This window comes from Bos indicus x Bos taurus, chromosome 1 (assembly GCF_003369695.1).
Source record: "Bos indicus x Bos taurus breed Angus x Brahman F1 hybrid chromosome 1, Bos_hybrid_MaternalHap_v2.0, whole genome shotgun sequence".
NCBI classification, from domain to species: Eukaryota; Metazoa; Chordata; class Mammalia; order Artiodactyla; family Bovidae; genus Bos; species Bos indicus x Bos taurus.
This window is the reverse complement of record NC_040076.1, coordinates 45,107,994-45,131,858: the sequence shown is the minus strand read 5'-3', so window position 1 is coordinate 45,131,858 and position 23,865 is coordinate 45,107,994. Positions and strand designations below refer to the sequence as shown.

Below are 23,865 nucleotides of genomic sequence, written 5' to 3'. Positions count from 1 at the left end.
AGTGAGGATTATCATCACTTTGCCATACATGTTTCTGAATATTATGAAGCCCATAGCAAATATGTAACAGTGATCTTGAATATGCATTGTTTGGTCTTTCTCACTGTGTTCTTCGCTTGACTATTGGTGTTGATTTTTTTTTTTAATAATAAGAAAATTTTACCCCTGAAATGCAGTCTTGGATGCATTAGAGTCTGAGGTTCCTCTTTTACAAAATTGGACAATATTACCTTTACCATACCTCCGTGGGATTAAAAGGCTTAAAGCCATACAGTTATAAAGCTATAATATTAAGTATTTGTAAAAATATGCCTGTATTCTTTTCTATTCATTTAGAAAAAGATGAATGCTTAGTGTTCTCAAACTTTTATTTTGCAAAATAGCAAATAATAGAATTATATGTGCTACGTGCTAAGTTGCTTCAATCTTGTCCGACTCTGTGACACTATGAACTGTAGCCTGTCAGACTCCTCTGTCCATTTGATTCTTCAGGCAAGAATACTGGAGTGGGTTGCCATTTCCTTCTCCAAATAGAACTGAGAGAGCTGGAATTCTGTCAGACCATGATTGTGCTCCTTCCTGGTCCCTGAACTCACTGTTAGAAATGAAAAGCTCAAGCATACATTGAGCAATTTTTTCATGTTCTTTGCAAATTAAAAAATCTTAAGAGAAGCCAATATTAAATCTTAAGAGTAGATGGGGGTCTGTGATATATTAAGAAACAAAATACATTCTGAATCTCCCTGTGGTTTTACAGCATGCTTTGATTATTTGACAGATACTATACAATTCGCTATAGAGAAAAGGATAAGGAAAAGAAATGGATTTTTCAGCTCTGTCCAGCCACTGAAACAATTGTGGAAAATCTAAAGCCTGACACAGTCTATGAATTCGGAGTGAAAGACAATGTAGAAGGCGGAATTTGGAGTAAGATTTTTAATCACAAGACTATTGTTGGAAGTAAGTACTGGAAATTTTGAGTGAGCTTTCTGTACTATTTTTTCTAATTATAAATTTTTATTTAAATTAGTTGTGTAATATGAGCTAATTCTCATTTTCTATATTTATGAAAATATAAAAGTAAACAGTTTGAGCATTAATAATTCGGTATCTTCCATAGTGAGTGTTTCTTTGAAAAATGATTAACATTTGACAGTAACAAGTCATTCCAAATTTATTTGGCCATTGGTCTTGTTTTAAATCAATCTCTGAACTGAGCCAAAACACAATACCGTGTGTGAATATTCAGTGAAACAGCTGGGCCAGTGGAAATGAACACGCAAAGACTATGGGGCCTGAGGCTTGTTCATCCTTTGTTTCAAACATCATTAGGATCAGTGTTGGAATGATAGCAAATAAAATAATATGCCCAAGTTACAGCAGTAGTTGTAGTTGTCTTCATAATGACTAATAAGAATTGATTTAGGATAAAGAAGAATGAAATGAATGTCATTTTCTTTTTGTTTTTGTCAGGTAAAAGCAAAGTAAATGGGAAAATCCAAAGTACCTATGACCAAGTCCACTCTGTGGTATGTACCACGTTATTTTCAAGAACAGTCTTTTAAAAATGTCTGTGTTATACTTTTATTTAAATAAGGAAGTGGTCCTTTTATGAGGTACTGAAACTGGATTACCTGCCTAGCTATCAAGTACATTTTAGGAATTAGTTTCTTTCTCAGAAAATGGAGGTAGAAGCGTGAGACCAAATTATCTTTAATTTGTTTAAAGCTCTAAAATTCTGATATTCAACATAGTTAACCTAGTATTTCAGTATTCCATTTATTTTGAGGTTATTCTTATTATCTTCTGTCCCATGAGTTGTTTTCCACCATAAGATGTTTCAAGAGTGAATTAGTAGATGCTGTCCTTACCCTGCCATTGTTCAAATCTTTCCTCTATTTTCTAACATTTCCTACTTAAAAGAGCCAGCCCTTTTCAAAATGAAGAAGCAACTGGTTTGGTTTGTAACACATCCAGCCTCTGTTCAGGGCAGTCAGTGTCTGTATATTTCATGTGCCTGCCATTTTCCAGTCTAGAATCCTGTTCACATTTCTGATTTCTTCCTTAAAGTAGATATGTAGACACTTAGACAAGGAATTAGTAATTTAGATTTTTAACAATTTTTAAACTTTCTAATATGTCTGGTCAACTTTTTTTTTTTTTTTTTTTTACCAATTTGCAATCTTGTGGCAATGGATCAGAGTTGTCTTGATGTAGTTCCCTGATTCTCAACATTATGTATTTCCATCACTAAATTTTTGGCTAGTGTAATAATGTAAAATGGCTTGTAAATTTCTATTTCTGATTGCTGATGAAGCAGCACTTAGTTCATTTATTTATTTATTATTTTTTTTAATGTCAATATAAGATTTATTTACACAAGTAATAAGGATAGATGTATTCTTGTATAAACCATATGGAGAACACAACTTCTGCAAAGAATTCAAATATATAAAGACTTTAAATTTTATTTTTAAGTTAATTTATCATAATGCTTAGGCTTTCACTCAAGGATTTTGAAGTTTTCACCCATGTTTTCAGTAAGTTTTAAGAATCCTGTGAGGAAGATGTGTGCATGTGCACGTGTGTCTGTCTGTCTGTCTGTCAGTTGCTCAGTCATGTCTGACTCTTCGTGACCCCATGGACTGTAGTCTGCCAGGCTCCTCTGTCCAAGGAATTCTCCAGGTAAGAATACTGGAGTAGGTTGCTATTACCTTTTCCAATGAGGAAGGTATTATCTCTAAATTATGGATGTGAGGAGAAGAAGATGCACAGAGATAATATGATGCCAGCAAAGTCACACAATGAATGAGAAGTAGAGACTTGCCCTGGCTCTTTCTAGGCCATCACTGTTTTGGTCCAGGAGCCTGAATGTACTGTTGGGCATACACACTGAGGAAACCAGAAGGGAAAGAGACACGTGTACCCCAATGTTCATCGCAGCACTGTTTATAATAGCCAGGACATGGAAGCAACCTAGTTGTCCATCAGCAGATGAATGGATAAGAAAGCTATGGTACATATACACAATGGAGTATTACTCAGCCATTAAAAAGAATACATTTGAATCAGTTCTAATGAGGTGGATGAAACTGGAGCCTATTATACAGAGTGAAGTAAGCCAGAAGGAAAAACACCAATACAGTTCATTTATTTATTAGTCATTTGTATTTTCCATTTAACGACCTTTAGTTTCAGTTCTTTGTTTATTGGGCATCTTTTTTTTTTTTTATTGAATCGTCTAAAGACACTAAAGAAAAAAGACTTTGTGATATCATCTAGAAACATTACTGTCACATTTATTATCAATTTTGTTTATGGGAATTTGTGAAATAAGCAAGTCTTAATTTGCTTAATGAAGTTATTTGTCTTTCCATTGTCATATCTTCAATTGCCTGATATTTTAGTAAGCTCTTCCTTATCCAGAGATGAGATAAATAATTCTGTATTTTTTTTTTTTTAGTTTTAGTAGTTTGATTTTGTAATAATTTAAACTATGTGGGTTTTATCTTGCTATCTTATATGCAGTAAGGTCCTGCTTTGTTGAGGGTATGTACTTTTCCCAAATACTTAACTAATCAGCTTAGTACCAAGTATTGAATTCTGCCATTCAAGGGACCATTGCTAACGTTCCTTCTGTGGTGGCTCAGTGGTAAAATAATCCACCTGCAATGCAGGAGACCTGGTTTCAGTTCCTGGCTTGGGAAGATCCCCCGCAGAAGGGAATGGCAACCCACTCCAGTATTCTTGCCTGGGAAATCCCATGGACAGAGGAGCCTGGTGGGCTACAGTCCATCAAGTCACAAAGAGTTGGATAAGATTGAGCGACTAACTCACTTCACTTCCAAGTCCCTTTGGCTTTGGCTTTCAAATCCAGTCACAAGGAATAGATCTGCTCTTCCATTCTCTTCTAGAACAATCCTCACTGTTGTGAATGGTTTCCTAGGAAGCACATCTTATCTCCCACCCTCGTGGCTGTCGTGCTTTAGCTTACGTGAGACTCGATGTTGTTTCTTTCATTCCTTCTTCACAGCAATCATATACCAATAATTTGGGTTTCTTTTGGCAGAATATTTCATTTAGGGTTAGTTACTCAGCAAGATTGGGAAAGATGATTGACATTTTATTCCCAAGAAATTTTATATCTTTTCCACATCATAAATAACCATGACAAGAAGGTCCAGGAAGAAATTTCCTGCATCTATGACACAGAGCCAGATATTTGATCACTTCAAGCTGTGAGGCGGAGTACCCCCAACTCTAGCCAGCTCTAACGAGCTGTGGTTTGAAACACTTGGGTATTTCCGAAGGAAAACCCAAACTAATTAAAAAGATATTTTAAGGATTCTCTGTGAGGCTTTCTTCATTGCTACAGTCTGGATAGCACAAAAAATGTTTCACAAACTTCCCTCTGTGCCTTTGGGTAGCTCTGGAACATGGGAAAGTTGTAAAAGAACCACTTGGGATAGCCTTTGACCATCTCATGTGACCACTTAGAGCTGATTCTGAAAGTTGGTTTGATACTTTATAGAGGTATATATTTTGGGGCTTCCCAGGTGGCACTCCTGGTGGAGAACCCGCCTGCCAGTGCAGATGTAAGTGAGGAGGGTTCAGTCCCTGGGTCAGGAAGATGCCCTGCAGGGGGCATGACAAACCACTCCATATTCTTGCCTAGAGAATCCCATGGACAGAGCAGCCTGGAGGGCTGCAGTCCATAGGGTCGCAGAAAGAAGGCAGTATTTCAAGAGATATGAAATTAATTCTAGAGTTTTAAGACATGTTGAAAAATGTTTTTATTCATATATGCATGCTTACACCTAAAACTTAAGCACAGCAAAAACTTCTTCACACCTTCTGAAAAGAGATGGGTAATAGAGAAAACAATTTGAACTTGAGGCTATCCATTTTAAGAGATAAATAATATTCAGATTAAAATGTGAATATTAAATGCAGCCCCATCTTAACTTCTGCCCTCCCAGCTGTGCTATGTGGCTTGTAGGCTCTTAGTTCTCCAACCAGAGATTGAACCTGGGGCCATGCACTGAAAGTACCATGCCCTAACTACTGTTCCACCAGGGAACTCCCAAATACAGCCCCACCTTAAACATCTTGTTACATTATATACTGTAACTCGTGTATCTAAGCATGTGTTCTGCAGGCAACTCTCAGTAGAATTGTGCCAGAGGACACTTAGCAGGGGTCTCTTCTAATTGTTAGTGCTTTTGTTATACTGCTTGTTAAATACTTTCAATATCACCCCTTCCTCCATCTCTAGAAAAATGAGAGAAAAGATGGATGCATAAACAAAGCCCTGATTCTTCCTATGTAAGTTGTATCACTTGAGATCCATGTACAAAAAACAGATGATAATTGGGCTATTTTCTTCATATTGAGAAGCAAGAATCCTGTTTTTATCGAGGTTAAATCTAATGTCTACTATCTGTCTTTTTTTTAAATTTTATTGGATTATTATTGATTTACATTGCTGTGCTATTAATAGTTTCAGGTATACAGCAAAGTGATTCAATTATACATATACACTCATTCATTCTTTTTCAGGTTCTTTTCTCATGTAAGTTACTACAGAATATTGAAAAGAGCTCCCTGTGCTACACAGTACGACCTTGGTTATCTATATTATATACAGTAGTGTGTGTGTATTAATCCCAAGCTCCTGATTTATCCCTCCCCCTTGTGTTTCCTCTTTGGTAACCATAAGATTTTTTTTTTCCATATCTGTAAGACTGTTTTGTAAATAAGTTCATTAAGCTTTATTATATAAAAATATAAAGGAATGATGGCTAACTTTAATATATTATTAAATAAGTTTTTAAAAACTTAGTCATCTGACTAGTTCACTAACCAAACAATGAATTTCTGAAGTATATAGCATTTATTAACAGGTATTTTAAAATTTAAGTTTAATTACTGAATTAATCCAAATCTCCTGAGAATCAAAATTCCCCTAAAATAGACATCTATTTTCACCCTTCCATTTTTTTCCATCAGAGGTCCACCTGTCTTTTAAAAAGGCCATGTCTATCATTGGCAAAAAGAGAGGTAGTATCAGTTTTTAAAGTGTAACAGTTAGTAGATGAGTAAATAAGGAGAAATATAGTCTGATCTCTCCCCCACACACCCAGAGACTGTGTGCAGCATTCCTAGCAATCACTGACCTAAGCAGAAACTTTAAAACTTCATATCTACACCACCAGTATTACCAAAGGTGGGTATCTGATTCCTCCCTAGCTGACCAGAAATACAGCAATTATCACAAGAAGGATGTTAGATTCACCTTTAGTCAGCTGTTAGACTGAGTCAGTACCTTTCATAACTTTCATCAGGACATCCTAAAAATGAATGAAAACCAAGATGTAACAGGCCCAAATTCTTTTCGTGTGGTTTAGATCTTGAGTCATTGAAATTTGATTTTGAGCAACACTTAGCCACTCCCTGGGGCCTCATGAAAAAGTTAAATCAACAGTGGATATGCTGAAGTCACAAAAACACCAAATGGACAAAGCTGTAAAGAGTAACTCGCAAAGGATAGCATCCTGGTGTTATCATTACTTTTCTTAACTTTAATTTTTTAAAACTAATATCAGGGGAAAGGTAGTGCAATGCAGAGTGAATCTAAAGTACCCCACAGTGTTTGGTTACTGCTGCTGTGGTCATTGCTAGATTTGAGTGGGTTTTCCCTAACCAGGACTGAAAAGGAAGCTGGATGGACCATCAGGGACATTGCCTTTTACCACTTCCGCATCCTCTTCCCATTGAATCTCACCAACTGGATACTCAGCTACAATGTCCCCTGAAAAGTGGTAAAAGTGAATTTCCTTAGGGCTTTCCTGGTGTCTCAAGTGGTAAAGAATCGGCCTGCAATGCAAGAGATCCAGGTTCATTCCTGGGTTGGGAAAAGCCCCTGGGGAAGGGAATGGCAACCCACTCTGGTATTCTTGCCAGGAAAATTCAAGGAGCCTGGCAAGGCCGCAGTCCATAAGGTTGCAAAGAGTTAGACACGACTGAGCACACACACATGAAGTGCAGGAAGCCAGACAAATATCATCTGATATCGCTTATATGTGAAATCTAAAAAAAATGATACAAATGAAATGATACACAAAACAGAAATAGACCTACAGACATAGAACACAGATTTATGGTTACCAAAGGGGAGAGGGGAGGGGAGAGAGAAATTAGAGAGAGTTTGCCATTAACATATATGTGCCACTACATGAAATAGATAACCAACAAGAACCTGTAGAGCACAGAGAAATATATTAATAATTCCTATTCCTCTAGCACAGGAAATATAATATATATAGTAATATATAATAATCTATAGAGGAAAAGAACCTGAAAAAATGTGTTTATATATATATTCTTATAATGTGAATCACTTTACTGTACACCTGAAACTAACACAACACTGTAAAATTAACTATATTTCAATTAAAAAACAAACCTTCTTACAGAGAGGGAGTTAGTACTTGCTCATTAGTCTTGGTGCATTTTTGGATTGCTAATTAGGCAAGAGAATAATTATAAGATCTAGAAAGAATTGGATTCTGCAACTAAATGATTTCCTTATTTTCTGGCAGCACAGATATAGTCTTGTCATCATCTTAATAGAAGACTAGCCTGTACTCAGATAAGAACCCAAACAGAAACTGTGTCCCATTATGTCAAGAATGAAATATTTTCTGTCTCTTTTTGTCAAAAACTTCTTTGAAATAAATCATCCACAGCAAAGGCAATACATATTGGGATAATGCCACCGACACAGCAACACATAGGTGTTTCTGCTATAATGTGATGTGTCTCTGAACACTTCACACTCTGCAAAACATACACTAAACGGCAAGACTCGTGGGGCAAAAAGAGGACCAGCCATTCAAAAATCTTTGGAACTGTAGCCACAACTCTGTCAAAAAAAATTAGTAGCACCTGGAACAATACTGTGGCTCCCCTGGCAAACATCTCCCATGAGACTGGAGTTTGCCGCAGCAAGGACTTAAATGCTCAGGAATGATAGAGACTATGGATGGCAATCCCTTCACTGAAGCAGGACAGGTGAAGGTAAGGTGGACACATCAAGACAGGGTCCTGGGCCTGGGGAAGAAGGATCCTCTGGGCAAGTGCACTTATTTAATTTTCTTATGATAAACCAAGAGGTTCTCTGCCAGTATGACATCAAAGTTGAACTATTTTTTTCTTTCCTACTGATGGCTAGCTATACTTGTGTTCCTGCTTTTCCTCTTCCCTTGCTTGGGCAAAGTTGTGAATAAATTATATTTACATCATTCCTCTTTTGACCAATAGTGTATGAGCCATGCACTACAGAAGCGTAACAGACTGCTGTTTATAATAGCTTTTCCTAGTTATAAATGTAATTCCCCTCTGTAAAGAACTTGGAAAATATAGAAAGGTACATAAAATAAAATATCAGATTATAAGAAATTACTACCATTTAAAAAATGACTATGATATATTTCCTTTTGGTCTTTTGTCTATACACATATTGTTATACAATTAGGTTATAATATAAATATAAATTTGTATCCTTTACATTTATACTATACATACTTCCCACTTTGTTAAATAAATGTCAGAAATTTTAACCATAATTTATTTAACAAAACCTCTGCTTTGGAATGATGAGATTGTTTCACATTGTGGTAATAAACACTGTTACACAAAATGATGACTCTATTTTGTACTACTTCCTTAGGCTAGATTGCTAAGTGGGAAATTACTGGATGTCTTAGTTCATCAGGGCTGCTATAACAAAAATACCGCAGACTGGGTGGATGGCTTAAACAATAAATGAGTTCTCACAGTTATGGAGCCTGGGAAGTCAGTGTTAAGGTACTGGCAGATTTAATGTCTGGGGAGAGCTCACTTCTGGCTCACAACTATCTCACATGGCAGAAGGGTGGAGGGAGTTCTCGTTCTCTTTCGTAAGAGCACTGATCCCATTCATGGGGTCTCCACCCACGTGAGTTATTTACTTCCAAAGGCCCCACCTCCAAATGCCATCACACTGGGGATTAAGTTTCAACATACAAGTTTGTGGGGCAATGCAAGCATTTGCCTTACAGCACTGGGTCCAAATACAGTGCAAGAAATAAAGATGCTTCTTTTGAAAATAATTAGTAAACTTTTATTTTCTGTGTTTTTTAAACGTAAGGACTTTAATACAAGAAGAAAAATAGGCAACAGTAAGTGTGGTATTGTGGCCCTTCTTTGTTATGGGTATATTGCTTATCAGAATGGGAGCATGTGAACAAACCTTCTTTGCTCACAACTTTAAACACCTGTGTGGTTAAGTATCTCATTCACTACATCCTGGATTGTCAGCAGGTCTAGTACCGGGAATATCTATACCATGCATCCAGGTTAAACCAAGCTTCAGAAAATCAATGTCATGCTTACTTACCCCTTGACTACTACTATTAAGTCGCTTCAGTCGTGTCTGACTCTGTGCGGCCCCACAGATGGCAGCCCACCAGGCTCCACCGTCCTTGGGATTCTCCAGGCAAGAACACTGGAGTGGGTTGCCGTTTCCTTCTCCAATGCATGAAAGTGAAAAGTGAAAGTGAAGTCGCTCAGTCATGTCCGACTCTTAGTGACCCCACGGACTGAAGCCTACCGGGCTCCTCTGTCCATGGGATTTTCCAGGCAAGAGTTCTGGAGTGGATTGCCATTGCCTTCTCCGACTTACCCCTTTAGCTCAGTCTAATTCTGCTCTGTATATTTCCTGCTGTTCTTTCATCCTGTTTCATGCCTCTCTTGGCTGTCTTATCCTTGGCTCACTATCCCCAGTGAGGACTCCACTGTAAGGTTAACACTAAACGTGCCCCTAGTTCAAGTCGCTCTCTCCATGACATCCAAACTAACCGTGGGACATCTGAGGGAATTTGGAAGAAGGGAGAAGTCACAGCCCTCTGAGACCTGCCCTTCCAATTTTGAGGTCCTCTGGGCATTAAGGCATACACAATTGTTAAACCTGCAGGCTTTGGAAGTAGGCATGTCTGGATCTGAGTCCCAGCTCTGCCTTCCTGGACAAGGAAAAGCTTAGCATCAGGAGTTCACAGTGGTTGTGTGCTTGAAGCAGCAGTGGGACACCCTGTAACAATTGTAGGGTTGGTTGATTGGTTTTTAAAATTTATTTGTTTAATTGGAAGATAATTACTTTACAATGTGGTGATGCTTTTTGCCATACATCAGCATGAATCGCCCCAGGTATACATGTGTCTCCCCCATCCTGAACCCCCTGCCTCCTCTCTCCCGACCCCGTCCCTCTGGGTTGTCCCAGCGCACTGGCTTTGGATGCCCTGCTTTAGGCATGGAACCTACACTGGTCATCTATTTTACATATGATAATATACATGTTTCAATGCTATTCTGATTGGTTTTAAAAGAATGTGTAGCTTAAAATCTTTTTTTGAGAGGGAATATAAAGACAGAATTTGACGGGTTCACTGGTTCAAATTAAGTGAAAATACACTAGGATTCAATCCAAAGGATTTCACTTCTTTCCATTGCAGTTTCTGAGTAAAATAAACTAATGGAAATTTTGAAGGAACTGCTTCTGTCAAATCTTTGGACATTTATGGGAAAAAACTAATGAATGCAATAAAACAGAGGCAGATATATGTACTAAAGATCTTTCCAGCAACCGTTAAACCAGTGTCATGGAGAGCTTCATAGAAGGCAAGAAAGGACTACTTCCAGTTTTAAAATTATTTTTTAAGTTAACCATAACTCAAAAGCTGTATCTCTTCCTCTTTTCAGCCAGCATATGTCCCAAGAAAGCTAATCCCAGTAACAATCATCAAGCAAGGTAATTTGCATGTCTGCTCTGGATATATGCTTACAACTATTTTAATATGCCTTTTAAACTGAGATAATTAAACATAGCACATATTTTAAAAATATATATTTATGCTTATTTTTTTGAAAAATAATTGCTCTAGTAAATTAGAAGTTAACAGATAATTTTGACTCTACAAATAGGCCAAGTCTTGGCAAGGCATATTGGTTGAACATCTGGAGAAAGAACAACCCTAACAAGTATTAAATTTTAAAAAACCAATTAAATATATGTGGCTTTCTTCAGGATTAAGATCGTTTAGATGTAGGAAGTCATTAATAGGATATGTTGATTAATGAAATGATAACTATGATTTAGAGCTCACTTTAAGGACTGTAAAGAAATCCAGGTCTCAAGAGTTATGTCTTATTTCAGCATCTAGTCATTTTTGTTTTGACTTTCAGTTTTTCAAATTATTTAAGGCTCAATTATTTCCAGAAAGTTTTGTGGTGGAAGAGATTGGGCACCTAAAATACTAATTCATTTTTAAGAAAACACAATGCCTCAAGTGTATTTTCAAAATGGGGTCAGTTAGTATTGGACTTATCCATAGAATCTTTGCTTTGAGGATATACATTTTCTAATTCATTTTATTTACTGAGTATGTCATTGCCTCATTTTGTGCAAGTTATTTCACTTGGGTAGGCTGCAGGGAGTGGAGCTGAGAAAGGAAATTTTAAGCTAATTAGAATGGAACACTTTCTCTACTTAAAGGCATCGGTGTTAGGATGTGCCTTCTAGCTCTTTCATTGGTTGTGTAGCCAGCGCAGTGAGTTCCTTTCTATTAATTAAAAAAGGATCAGATTTCTCCACTGCAGATGGCTTTACGTTATTAGCTTCATTCTGCTTCTTGACTGTATTTTTTTTTTTTTTCCATTCACACTATTATCTTTTGGTCTTTCAACAGTGATTCAGAATGTTACACACAGGGCCTCAACTAAATCTCCAGATAAGACCCCCTATGGAGGAACAATACTGGGTGAGTCTGCCTTGAAATCTACATCTACGTTAAGCAAATCAGGCTCTTATTTTGATAACAAGGCTGTTATAGAATTTTGCACTGTGTGCAGGTCTGTTAAATCGATGTTGGTTCATTTCCTTTCATTGTTTAGCATCCTGGCTTGTTTCCATTCCAGGCTAGGATCCAGGAGTGTTAGGGAAACAACTCTAGCCTGTACCTATTGGCTCCCCTCCTACCTGCCTACCTGTTGGTATTGTGAGAGAGTCTTTGTCATATTGAAGAACTCTCTTAAAAGTTATTATTAGTAACGGTGTTTTTAATTTTAAGGAGCCATTCTACAATTTTTAAGTCTGTGGATTAAGTCACATTATTTTGGTTGTTCAGTTCTGAATATGAAAAAAGATTATGTTTAAAATTTACTGTCATATTTTTTCCCAGATTTTTAAAGTTTGGGTTGAAATTGACTAAGCAAAATAAGCTCTAAGTGTCATGGTTCCAATTCTCTGAGCTTTGTTTCAGGATGCATTTTCTTTTACTACATCTGTTTTCTCGCAGTCCACCTTGTTATCCCAGGCCTTAATGAAACCACAGTCAAACTTCCCACTTCCATAATGTTCGAGATTTCAGAGGCAATCAAGACACAGTTAGGTAAGTGGCCAAGATTTATATGTGAATATTGCAGTGACAATATTAGCACTGATATTCCTAGGATGTCCAAGGGATCTAGCCAATGAGCTCTTTGGAGATCCCGAAGGAAAAAGTAAGGGACAAGCATGTGCATGTGAATGGGAATAAAAGACTGTACAACTGCTGTGGAAAACAGTATGTCCATTCCTCAAAAAGTTAAAAATAAAATTACCATGAAAGAAAGTAAAAGTGTTAGTCGCTCAGTTTTGTCTGACTCTTTGAGACCCCATGGACAGTAACCCACCAGGCTTCTCTGTCCATAGAATTCTCCAGGCAAGAATAGTGGAGTGAGTAGTCATTCCCTTCTCCAGAGACTCTTTCTGATCCAGGGATCGAACATGAACCTGGGTCTCCCACATTGCAGGCTTTACCATCTGAGCATCAAGGATCAAACTACCTGACCCAGCAATTTCACTTCTGGTTATACAACCAAAAGGATTGGGAGCAGTCTTAAAGAGATATTTGTACATTCATATTCACAGTAGCATTATTCACAATAGCTAAAATGTGGAAACAGCTCAAGCGTCCATCAACAGATGAATGGATAAGCAAAATGTGGTGTGTATATGTATGTATGTATGTGTGTGTATATATATATACACACACATATATACACACACATACACACCATGGATAATTATTCAGTCTTAAAAGGGAAGGAAATTCTGACATTTACTATAGTATAAGTGGACCTTGAGAACATGATGCTAAGTGATAAGAAGTCACAAAAGATAAAAGACTGTTATTTGAGATACCTTATTTGAGATACCTAGAGTAGAGAGATTCATAGAAACAGAGAGTAGAATGGTGGCTTCCAGAGACTGGAGGAGGAGAAGAATGAGGAATTAATGTTTAATGGTGAAGAGATTCAGTGTTACAAGATAAGGAGAGTTCTGGACATGGATGGTGGTGATAGTTGTACAACATTGCAAATGTATTTAATACTGTTGAACTGTATACTTGAAAAATGGTTAGGATTTTTGTTATGTATCTTTCACCATAATGAAAAAATTGGAAAAAGAAGTAGATAGGATGGAGTGTTGGAGGTATTCAAATAAATCACATTCTATAGAGAAATAGTTACTTTATATTTTTGAAGGAAGAGTGAATATTGATCCAATTATCCAAAATATACACATTTATATAGTAAATTATACTTATCACGCTGTACTATCAAGGGACTGCTAGATATTTTCAGTGGAAACTGAGGTAAAGGTCAGGCTTGTTTGAATTACTATTTACTTGAGATCGATCCTGTTTCCTACTTCTAGAAAGAACCTAAGGGTTTCACAGGTGGCACTATTGGTAAAGAACCTGCCTGTCAATGCAGGAGATGTAAAAGATGCAGGTTTGATCCCTGGGTCGGGAAGACCCCCTGGTGAAGGGCATGGCAACTCACTCCAATATATTTGCCTGGAGAATCCCATGGACAGAGGAGCCCCATAGGTGGGCTACAGTCCATAGGGTTGCAAAGAGTTGGACACAACTCATATGACTTAACACACGCACAGATAAAACCTGATATGATTTTAGTGTTTAAAAAACATAAAACAATTTTGGGGGAAAAAAACCAGCAAAACTCCTTTAATGGGCACCTAGGAAATAGTTGGAGCGGCCAGTGGGCTAAGCTAGTTGCTGCATTTGAGTATCACATTGGTCTGAATTCTCTCTATAGCAGAGGATCTCAATGCTGATGAAACATGAGAAGCTCTGATGGATTTGTTACACTGCTGGGACTCACCATACTTCGTCAAGGTTGAGATCCTATGCTATAGAGAGAATTCAGACCAATGATTTAGTTGTTTCTGGGGTGACACCTGAGAATTTGCATTTCTGCCTAGTACCCAGGTGACTGGAGAAGGCAATGGCACCCCACTCCAGTACTCTTGCCTGGAAAATCCCATGGATGGAGGAGCCTGGTAGGCTGCAGTCCATGGGTCGCTAAGGGTTGGACACGACTGAGCGACTTCACTTTCACTTTTCACTTTCATGCATAGGAGAAGGAAATGGCAACCCACTCCAGTGTTCTTGCCTGGAGAATCCCAGGGACGGGGGAGCCTAGTGGGCTGCCGTCTATGGGGTCGCACAGAGTTGGACACGACTGAAGCGACTTAGCAGTAGCAGCAGCAACCCAGGTGATACTGATGCTGCTGGTCCAGAAACCACAATTTGAGAACCTCTAAAGTCTCTGGAAAATGTGTCTCTGGTAAATGTCCTGGGCCACTGATAAATATGGAGGAATAAGGCAGGATGTAGTAGAAACTGAATAAGACTTTAAAATGTAGAATATTCTCCTTGAACTAACTAAGAACTTTAGCACTTGTTACAAGTGAATCTTCACTTATTACAAGTTTGAAACAGGTCCAAGCCCCTGTTTAGCAACGTTTCTTCAGCAAATATTTAGTAAAGATTACTTGATGCCAGAACTACAAGTGGCAGGGGAGGAGACATGATGGTGATTTACACAGACATGGTATCTACACATGCAGGGACCTCAGACTTAATTTCTCCTCCCTCACTGAGGTTTGACCTATTTACTTATTTGATGTGAGGCAATCAGACTGTAACAGTTTTAAAAGACAGACTATTAAGTTCTCCTTAGCTATAATTTGAGAATTTCCTGGCAGAAAGAGGATCAAAGCCTTGAGTGAGTAGAGAGGATTAATCAGAGGACTATTACTCTTATAATTTTAGAAAATTTTTCAGAATTGATGCATCACCATTTTGCTGCTGCTAAGCCACTTCAGTCGTGTCCAACTCTGTGCGACCCCATAGACGGCAGCCCACCAGGCTCCCCCGTCCCTGGGATTCTCCAGGCAAGAACACTGGAATGGGTTGCCGTTTCCTTCTCCAATGCAGGGAAGTGAAAAGTGAAAGTGAAGTCGACTTTTAGCGACCCCATGGACTGCGGCCTACCAGGCTCCTCCATCCATGGGATTTTCCAGCCAAGAGTACTGGATGGGGTGCCATCGCCTTCTCCGGCATCACCATTTTATTAAGATGTAAATATATTTGCCAATAGATCTTTGTGATTTTGTGCAGTCCTTACATTTTTACTGTAAAAATATTCATATCTGTTAGTCTTACAGTGAGTTATTTACAAGAATGTAGACGAGCGATTCTAGGCTTCCTTTCTTTAATTTGTACATCAGACTTGATCACCTCCTCATTAGCTATAAAACCTGAGACTCAACTCCACATCCTCTAAATGCTGTGCTAAAGCCAAGAGGATTCCAAAATAAATTCCCTCAGTGAACCTGTGTTTAGAACCAGAGCTCAGGACCCTTGCACTCACCAGTTCTCTGCCCAGAGCCTATGTATTTAGCCCTGTGCCTGGGAAAGATTTGTTTAGAAGGAAAAGAAAAGGAAGGAGCTGACTGATTTCTTACTGATTCAGCCCCTAATCTGTTCATCAAAATACAAAAATCAGGATTTGTGAAGGAGACTGAAAATGAACAGAATTTTTTCCCAGACTACTGCTGTCATTTTTGAACTAGGAGGTATTTTAGTTCTTAGTTTTGATAATATCTATTTCCTAATTTTTTTGTTTTGTTTTTGCAAATTTCTACCTGCTACCTTAATATCAATTCAGCATTTTGTTTTCTCTAATTTAGAGAATTAAACATTTGATTTTTTGGTTTGCTTTGTTGTTTGCTTTTTTTATTCTGATACAAATCACCAAGGCTTCAGGATTAAGTGTGATTTTAGTGGAGAAAATTCTATGCAAATAGAAAATGCCTTTTAAAGCTTATTTCTAAGGAAACACCTATCTTTAATGCATGGCAAATTTTTGACACATTGAAGAGACTAATAGGCAATATGTTTGAAAATGTCCAATAAATCCATCAAATGTACCATCTTAGACTATGTTCACAAATAACATTTTAGATTTACTGTTTTTTTTTTTTTTTTTTATGAAGAATGAGCATAACATTTCTTTATACCAATGAGGGAGAAATAAACTGTCCTGAAGTTATTTATCACTGTCATTCAGAAAAGTCATACTGTGTGAGGGGCAAATCCTAAAAATAATATCCTCATTCCAGCAGATCCCAACACGGGACATCAAGAAATTAATAGCTTTTGTTCTGAGAATACATGATGTGAATAATGAGAGAAATAAAAACTAGTGATATACATACTTCCCCAGGGACATAAAAATGGTTTGTCAAAACCAAGACTTAGGTTGCCAAGAATGAAAGGAACCAAATGTGTTGAAAAAAGATACAGAAAAATCAGAGAGGAAAAGGAATTTCCTGGGTTTGAGGCCATGCTCTCATGGCATTTTTACTCTGCTGTTGCCAAGGCTGGTAGTACATGCATAGTGTGGTGAATACTCATGGCTTGATAGGAGTCATAAAGAGTCTCCATTCAAGTATCTTTCCCTTCAACCAATTTCTCTTATGTCTGAAGCCCCATATTTAGAAATACGATATTCCCAGGTGGTGCAGTGGGTAAAGAATCTACCTGCCGATGCCGTAGATGCAAGAGACACGGGTTCATTCCCTGGGTTGGGAAGATCCCCTGGAGGAGGAAATGGCAGCCCACTCTGGTATTCTTGCCTAGAAAATCCCATGGACAGAGGAGCCTGGCGGGCTACAGTCTATGGGGTCGCAAAGAGTGGGAGATGACCGAGCACATGCACACATGCCTCTGTAAGGAATTAGCGATGTGTAGGGAATACAAATACCTCTTGGGAAGGAAGTTAACCATTTTTCTTCATTAACAGTCTAATTTTAGTTTAATGTAATTGCCCTGTAACAGCATGCATAAAGAGCTAAAACAAAGCAGAGCATTGCCTGAAAATCTAGGATCTGGAGGTTAAAATAAATAATTTTTTAAAATAAATAAATACATAGTCCTAGTTAGCTAAGGAATCACCAAGAGCATGGGATATTACACAAGAAGGAAAGGATTAGCAAAAATCATCCTGAAGGAGAAGATGACACTAAAAAAGAAGAACATTGAAGATTAATCTTATAATTTTACATTAAAGAAAAACCTTCCTTTGTTACATGCTGAAAATAACAAAACTAGAGCTCATCAATGTTTGGACTCAAGAGGGAGGGGATATATGTGTAATTATAGCTGATTTGCATCATTGTACAGCAGAAAACACAACATTGTAATTTTCCTTCAATTAAAAAATAAATTTTAAAAATTGTAATCTGAAGGTTTTTTCCTGTGCCAGCAATCACAGTTCTAAACCAAAGTTCTGACTACAAAAGAAGCAGAAAAGAAATGTTGATGAGATTTAGAAATCTAAAAAAGGATTTATCATAAAATTATGCCGAATCTGTTTAATTTTCTAGTTATTCCAGAAGAAGTCCCTTCTTGTTATGCCCTGCTGCATTAATTGAACAATGGTATTAAACATTTCTGTTGTATAGACTTGTTGTGCAGCTTCACTGCACAGAAATAGAGAATGCACACTTGACGGATAGCCAAGGCGAAGACACTAGCACTTGTGACGCCTGTTTCTAGCAGTTTAAATCACTCCTGAAAATCATTAACTCTAGGAATCTATTGTATGCTTCCATGATACAGACTGAACATTGATTTGCTTCCATGGTCTTTGTGAAAGGCATGACTTTATAATTGTCTTTAAGATCATCAAAAAATAAGTGTTTTGTGCCCATGTGAACTGAAAAGAAGAAAATGATCTTTATGTCAGTGATGTAACTCCGGGAGGAAATTACAAAATTTGCATCCTTAAAGAACTTTGAGAAAACAGATTAGATCAGTAGTTTTCAACAGAGGAAATTTTATCTCCCCCCTCCCCTTCTTCTGGCAACCGACTCCAGACTCCAATATTCTTGCCTGGAGAATCCCACGGTGGGAGAAGCCTGGTAGGCTATAGCCCATGGGGTCGCAAAGAGTCAGACATGACTGAGTGACTTCACTTTCACTTTCCCCTTCTTCCCACTCTGGGATATTTGGCAGTGTCTAGAGACATTTTTCGGAGAAGGCAATGGAAACCCACTCCAGTACTCTTGCCTGGAAAATCCCATGGCGGAGCTTGGTAGGCTGCAGTCCATGGGGTCGCGAAGAGTCAGACATGACTGAGCGGCTTCGCTTTCACTTTTCACTTTCATGCATTGGAGATGAAAATGGCAACCGACTCCAATGTTCTTGCCTGGAGAATCCCAGGGACGGCGGAGCCTGGTGGGCTGCCATCTATGGGGTCACACTGAGTCAGACACAACTGAAGCAACTTAGCAGCAGCAGCAGCAGAGACATTTTTGGGCTTCTCGGGTAGCTCAGATGGAGAAGAATCCTCCTGCAGTGCAGGAGACCCTGGTTCGATTTCTGGGTCAGAAAGTTCCCCTGGAGAAGGGATTGGCTACCCACTCCAGTATTCTTGGACTTCCCTGGTAGCACAGATGGTAAAGAATATGCCTGCAATGCAGGAGACCTGGTTAAATCCCTGGGTTGGGTTGGGAAGATCCCCTGGAGGAGGGCCTGGTACCCGACCTTAGTATTCTTGCCTAGAGAATCCCCACGGACAGAGGAGCCTGGTGGGTTACAGTCCTTGGGGTTGCAGAGAGTCAAGACACTGAGCAGCTAAGCACAGTAGAGGTATTTTGGTTGTCCAGCTGTGGAATCCAGTGCATAAAGCCCAGAAATACTGTTGAATATCCTACATTTCACACGAAAGGCCCCCATAATAAAAAAAAGAAAAGAAAATATACAGTCACAAATGTCAGTAGTGCCAAAGTTGAGAAACCCAAAGAGTTCCTTATAGCCTTAAGACTTAAGGCTTAAGATGGGATTTTATCCCATCTGATTATAATCAGTTCAAGGTGACATGATCAGCGGATCTCAAAGAAAAATGAATTCTTTCATGTTACTAGACTTTCAAAATATTGTAAGTAGGTCATTGATTCAGTGTGCCAAATAGATGAATCGAGTTAATCCTACATGCATTTTTTGAAACGGAGAATGTCTTAATCATTGGGTAGCTCTGGCACAGAAATGTACTTTCGTTGAAGAATAATACCTGAATTTTAGAAGTTTCCTGAATAGTTGTCAGAAGAGGAAAGAAAAGAAAAACAGATTCCATTTTTTTACACTGAATTCCCACACAGACCCAAAGAAAATATCTATGTGGCTCAAATAAATAACCTTTTGTAATTTTTTAACCATAAATATCTTCAAACATCTTAGTTTCCTATGTACATTATTTATGTTTTTCTAAAACTGTATTGCCATAACCTATTACATTTTTACCATATATAATAATGGATAATTTCTTTTCCATTAAAAAAAACTTTTTTTTAAAATTAGGAGTAATTGAGTATAAAATTCCAGGGAGCATTTTGCTATACAACCCATGTCTTCAAGAAACTCTGTGAATCAGAATGACTTGAGAGCTAGCCAAGTACTGGGTTGTCATTTTTTTTCCTTCCTTCTAGTGCCAACTTAGATCTTAAAGTATTACCTAGGGTTAATGAGAAGGAATTCTGAAGGTTGTCACTACTAATACTAATCACTGGTAGAAATGCACAGTAATTGTATTGACTGCCTGGTGGGAAGGGATACTAGCAGAATAGTCTTGAAATAGTCTGTTGGTTGATTGTTTTGAGGGAATTATATTTGGACACTGTTATGAGGAAGTGAGGTAAATTGTTTGTTCTCTGATTTTTTAGCTAAGAATGAAACCTTGGCATTGCCTGCTGAATCTAAAACACCAGAGGTAGAAAAAATTCCAGCACTGCCCATAACAGGTAATGAGATCCCTATGTTTATTAACTTTGAGAAAATACATAATATATTTTTTCAAATATTAAGTGATTGATAAGCCTGTATTTTTTTTTCAGTGAAGAGCCAGTAGGAAGTTTATTTTGATCATAAGCATACAACAATAGGAGACTCTGGGTCTTTAATGTTTGGGAAAACAACAGATGCAAAATGAACAATTGAATTATATAACTGATCTATAACAGTAGAACTGCATTATTCACTCCAGGTGAAAATTGTTACCTCAACGTTCTGAAATATTTTTATACTAAGATGTAATACCATGATTTTGGTGCTTTCCATTTATAAGAAGACATGATAGCATTTTTCAGTTCTTTACTTTCACAAGTGATTGGTTTAAAAAAATACCATTATCCATACTTTGATCTATGAAAGTACCCTGGAATAATTTAGTAAATGGCTGTTGAAGATTAATGACCTTCATGAAGAAAATACATAATAGTTCATTTTAAAAATCCTTTGAAGAATAAATTCAGTGTGCATTTTCCCCAGTTTATCAACCATTACTAACAAACATTCAGCAATTTTCTGTGAACAAACTGCCCAAGTCCAGCCCATCAGGAAAACATTATTCTCTGAACTACAGAGTCTTTGCCAGAGCAGTACCACCTCATTCAGGACTCTGTGAAACAAATACCTAGCAAGGATTCCCCTAAATCTTCATTTAGCAAAGTAACTCCAATCTAAAGTGAGTTTTTCATCCATAAAACTGCTATAAATTGAAAAATCAGTGATATATACCTTGTACTAAACTCTGACTCATAACTTGTACAGAGAAGATAAAGATTGGTGGGGAAATAAAATGACCTGATTTCAATAAACCTATTCAAGTAGACATATTTCTGACAGAGTAAGAAGTATTTGGTCCTGACTGAAGGTGAGAGAAGGACCTTCCATCCCCTCCCTACCTTCATAGAAATTGGAGGAAAGGTATAATCTGATGCTGGAGTAATCCATTTGAATGAAATTCCTAGGTAGTTTTCTGACTTCAGTCTAATTGGTAAATACAAAAAAAAAAAAAAAGGATAGGCATGACCCAGTGGAGATTCTGTCGACTTTTCCCAATCATACTTCTTCTCTTGGCATAGTATATGATGAGGGCGTCTATAGATTTCTTAGTTCTCTGCCAAAACTTCCTCGGGACTTTCCACTTCAGAAATGCTTAGACAAACTTCGTAATTTATTATTCACTGTTATTGTGTTTATTTCATATCCTTACCCTACAAAATTCTGGAATTGTGTAGCTCACAATTCATGCCAGATTTCAGTGATCCTGGTTCTTATTTCTTAAAAACTATTTACCTGAGGGTCATCTTTACCTTTGATCTAGCACTTGAAATAACTGTGACTTAGCACTTGAATCCTTATAATTTCAACCCACTTCTAAGCTTTGCATGTTCACTGCAGTTTGGAAAAGAGAATTCCTATAATGTAATAGTTCTAAATAAATCTTTTTGCCCTGGGTCATTCTTTTAGCTGCCCATTTATTAACTCATTTAATAAATATTTATCATGTGCTTGCTTATTATTCTCCAGAGTTTGTGCTAAGTTCTGGAGATAAAGAGAAAAAAAGACACAAGAAATTATGAATAATCTGTTAAGTGATTCCATGAGGGTCAATTCCATGTGCCTTTTGAAATACCTGGAGAGTGGACAAACCCAGAAGGGAATAGTTGGAAGGAGGTGTCAGTTCAGACACTGGGCCAAGCCAGGGAGCCCTTACCATAATTAACTTGAAAAGAATTGGTCTGTATACCTGTCAGTTCTAATTCTAAAGGGCAACAGCAGTACCCTATGGTCCTGAGTTGTTTCATTTTATCTTAATTTGTAAAGTCATCTTTTTTCCCTTCCAGTGACTCCTGAATCAGTTCCAAGAACCACTAAGCCCACTGTGTCTAGTGCATTAGACATTTCAGAAACAACACTGGGTAATTCTCAGAAGTTTTTCTTTTTTTCTTTAAAAACAAAAACCACCCCAACCCTCATAGAAAAATAACCTCAGTGTCTTGGCTTCCCATCCTCCCCACTTTCTTTCCTCCCTTACAGGGAGTAGTTCATCTTCCTGTTTCTTGGATCAGTTCCCTTAAAGAGTTAACAACATGCCTTGATCCTGGTGACTAATATTTTAGGCAGCTCTGGATGTTAGATGCTAACTGCACACCCTTTTTACCAGCCTCTTGGGAGGCATAGAAAACCAGAATGCCAGCCCTCTAATCCACAAAGCTTGGAGGGGTGAGAGTCGTGACTGTGTCTGTGCTTCCCATTTTAGTTGGCTTTTCCTAGGCTTATGTATAGTAAACTTAAGGAGACTACTCAAAAGTGTAATGCTTTTTACTAAGAATTTCATGTCATGTAAGTTAGCTGTTTATTGGCTTGAGAGAATCTAAGTTGCTTTATTCTCTTCTCCTTAAAAATCATTTTAAAAAGGAGCAGCATGTATATATATTGTTCTGTCCTTGTGATGTTGATCTTCCATATCACACCATGGTCATTCGAAGGTAGACCTTCAAATTAATACAACTGTGTAAAAACTTTCCAGGGGAAGCCAGCTATTTCCATGGAAGGTTTCAGCTTCCCATGTACCCTCCATTATGAGCATGCCTCACACGATACAGTTAAGTCACAGTGTCAAATCCTGATTCAGGGTGTTTCTAACTGAATTCTTCTTTATTGCAGTTCTCAGGGGAAGGACCCCCGGAACATCACAAACTATTTTAATACCTAGATTTGAATTGCCACTGAGCACTCTAGGTAAAAATTAGTAAACACTACAGCTTATTATTTCCTTGGAAATTTTATGCATGCCTGAAAGAAACCCTTAGGCTAACTCATTCAAATTTATCTCCTCACAGAAAAGAAGGGACACGTGGCTTATAGAACAATAAATGCCTGAATGCCAGGCCCTTAGATGCTATAAATTCTTTATTTTATAATTTAGGATACTAACTAGTCATCCTGTATATAAATCCTGTGGTTGTTTTCCTTGGGAGTAGTCATATTTTGATATTATATTTGACTCTTTTAATTCAAAATCATTGTCACTGAATAAATTATTTTCTTTCTTTTTTTTATATTTTTTTAAAATTTTATTTTATTTTTAAACTGTACATAAATTATTTTCTTTATTTTTCCAAAATAGCTTTTTACTCAACTGTTTCTCTTGAAAGAGAAGATATATTTATGATATTTCTATAGATTGCTTCTTAGAATTTGAATGTGATATCAAGGAAGTTGTTGGGGAAACTTAAGCATAAAGACATGTAATTACTGCAATTTTGTTTTTAAAAGCTATTGGAGGAACATTGTCTAGTTCAGATATGCTTGATTTGAATTTAAACAAAATATATCTGAGAGCACATATATATATTGCTGAAAAAATTAGAACACTAGTTTAATAAAGGTGAGAAGAAGAACCCAAACTCCTTAAATTTAGTTTGATTATAAAAAATAGAAAAAAGAAGCTGTCTTAAATCATCCATCATTGAAACACAGGAGTAAAAATGTGTACTACTAACAGTCCCTTACTTTTCCTGAGTAATTTTCATTTTTGTGTTTGTTTTTGTTTCTGCAAGCTTGAGAT

At 37.4% G+C, this 23,865-nt stretch overlaps 1 protein-coding gene across 20 annotated transcripts in view; it reads left to right on the top strand.

Moving 5' to 3' along the window:
* ABI3BP (ABI family member 3 binding protein) overlaps positions 1-23,865 on the top strand; it is a 293,162-nt gene that overhangs the window by 126,573 nt on the left and 142,724 nt on the right. For 18 of the 20 annotated variants that reach the window (XM_027559801.1, XM_027560579.1, XM_027560387.1 and 15 more), the window contains exons 5-12: positions 779-960; positions 1,474-1,529; positions 10,798-10,846; positions 11,784-11,855; positions 12,393-12,485; positions 20,174-20,251; positions 22,139-22,213; positions 22,962-23,036. In XM_027559801.1, coding sequence (XP_027415602.1) covers positions 779-960; positions 1,474-1,529; positions 10,798-10,846; positions 11,784-11,855; positions 12,393-12,485; positions 20,174-20,251; positions 22,139-22,213; positions 22,962-23,036 — 680 coding nt within the window. The remainder of the gene's footprint in view (positions 1-778; positions 961-1,473; positions 1,530-10,797; positions 10,847-11,783; positions 11,856-12,392; positions 12,486-20,173; positions 20,252-22,138; positions 22,214-22,961; positions 23,037-23,865) is intronic. The other 2 variants (XM_027560135.1, XM_027560481.1) reach the window with 2 other exon arrangements.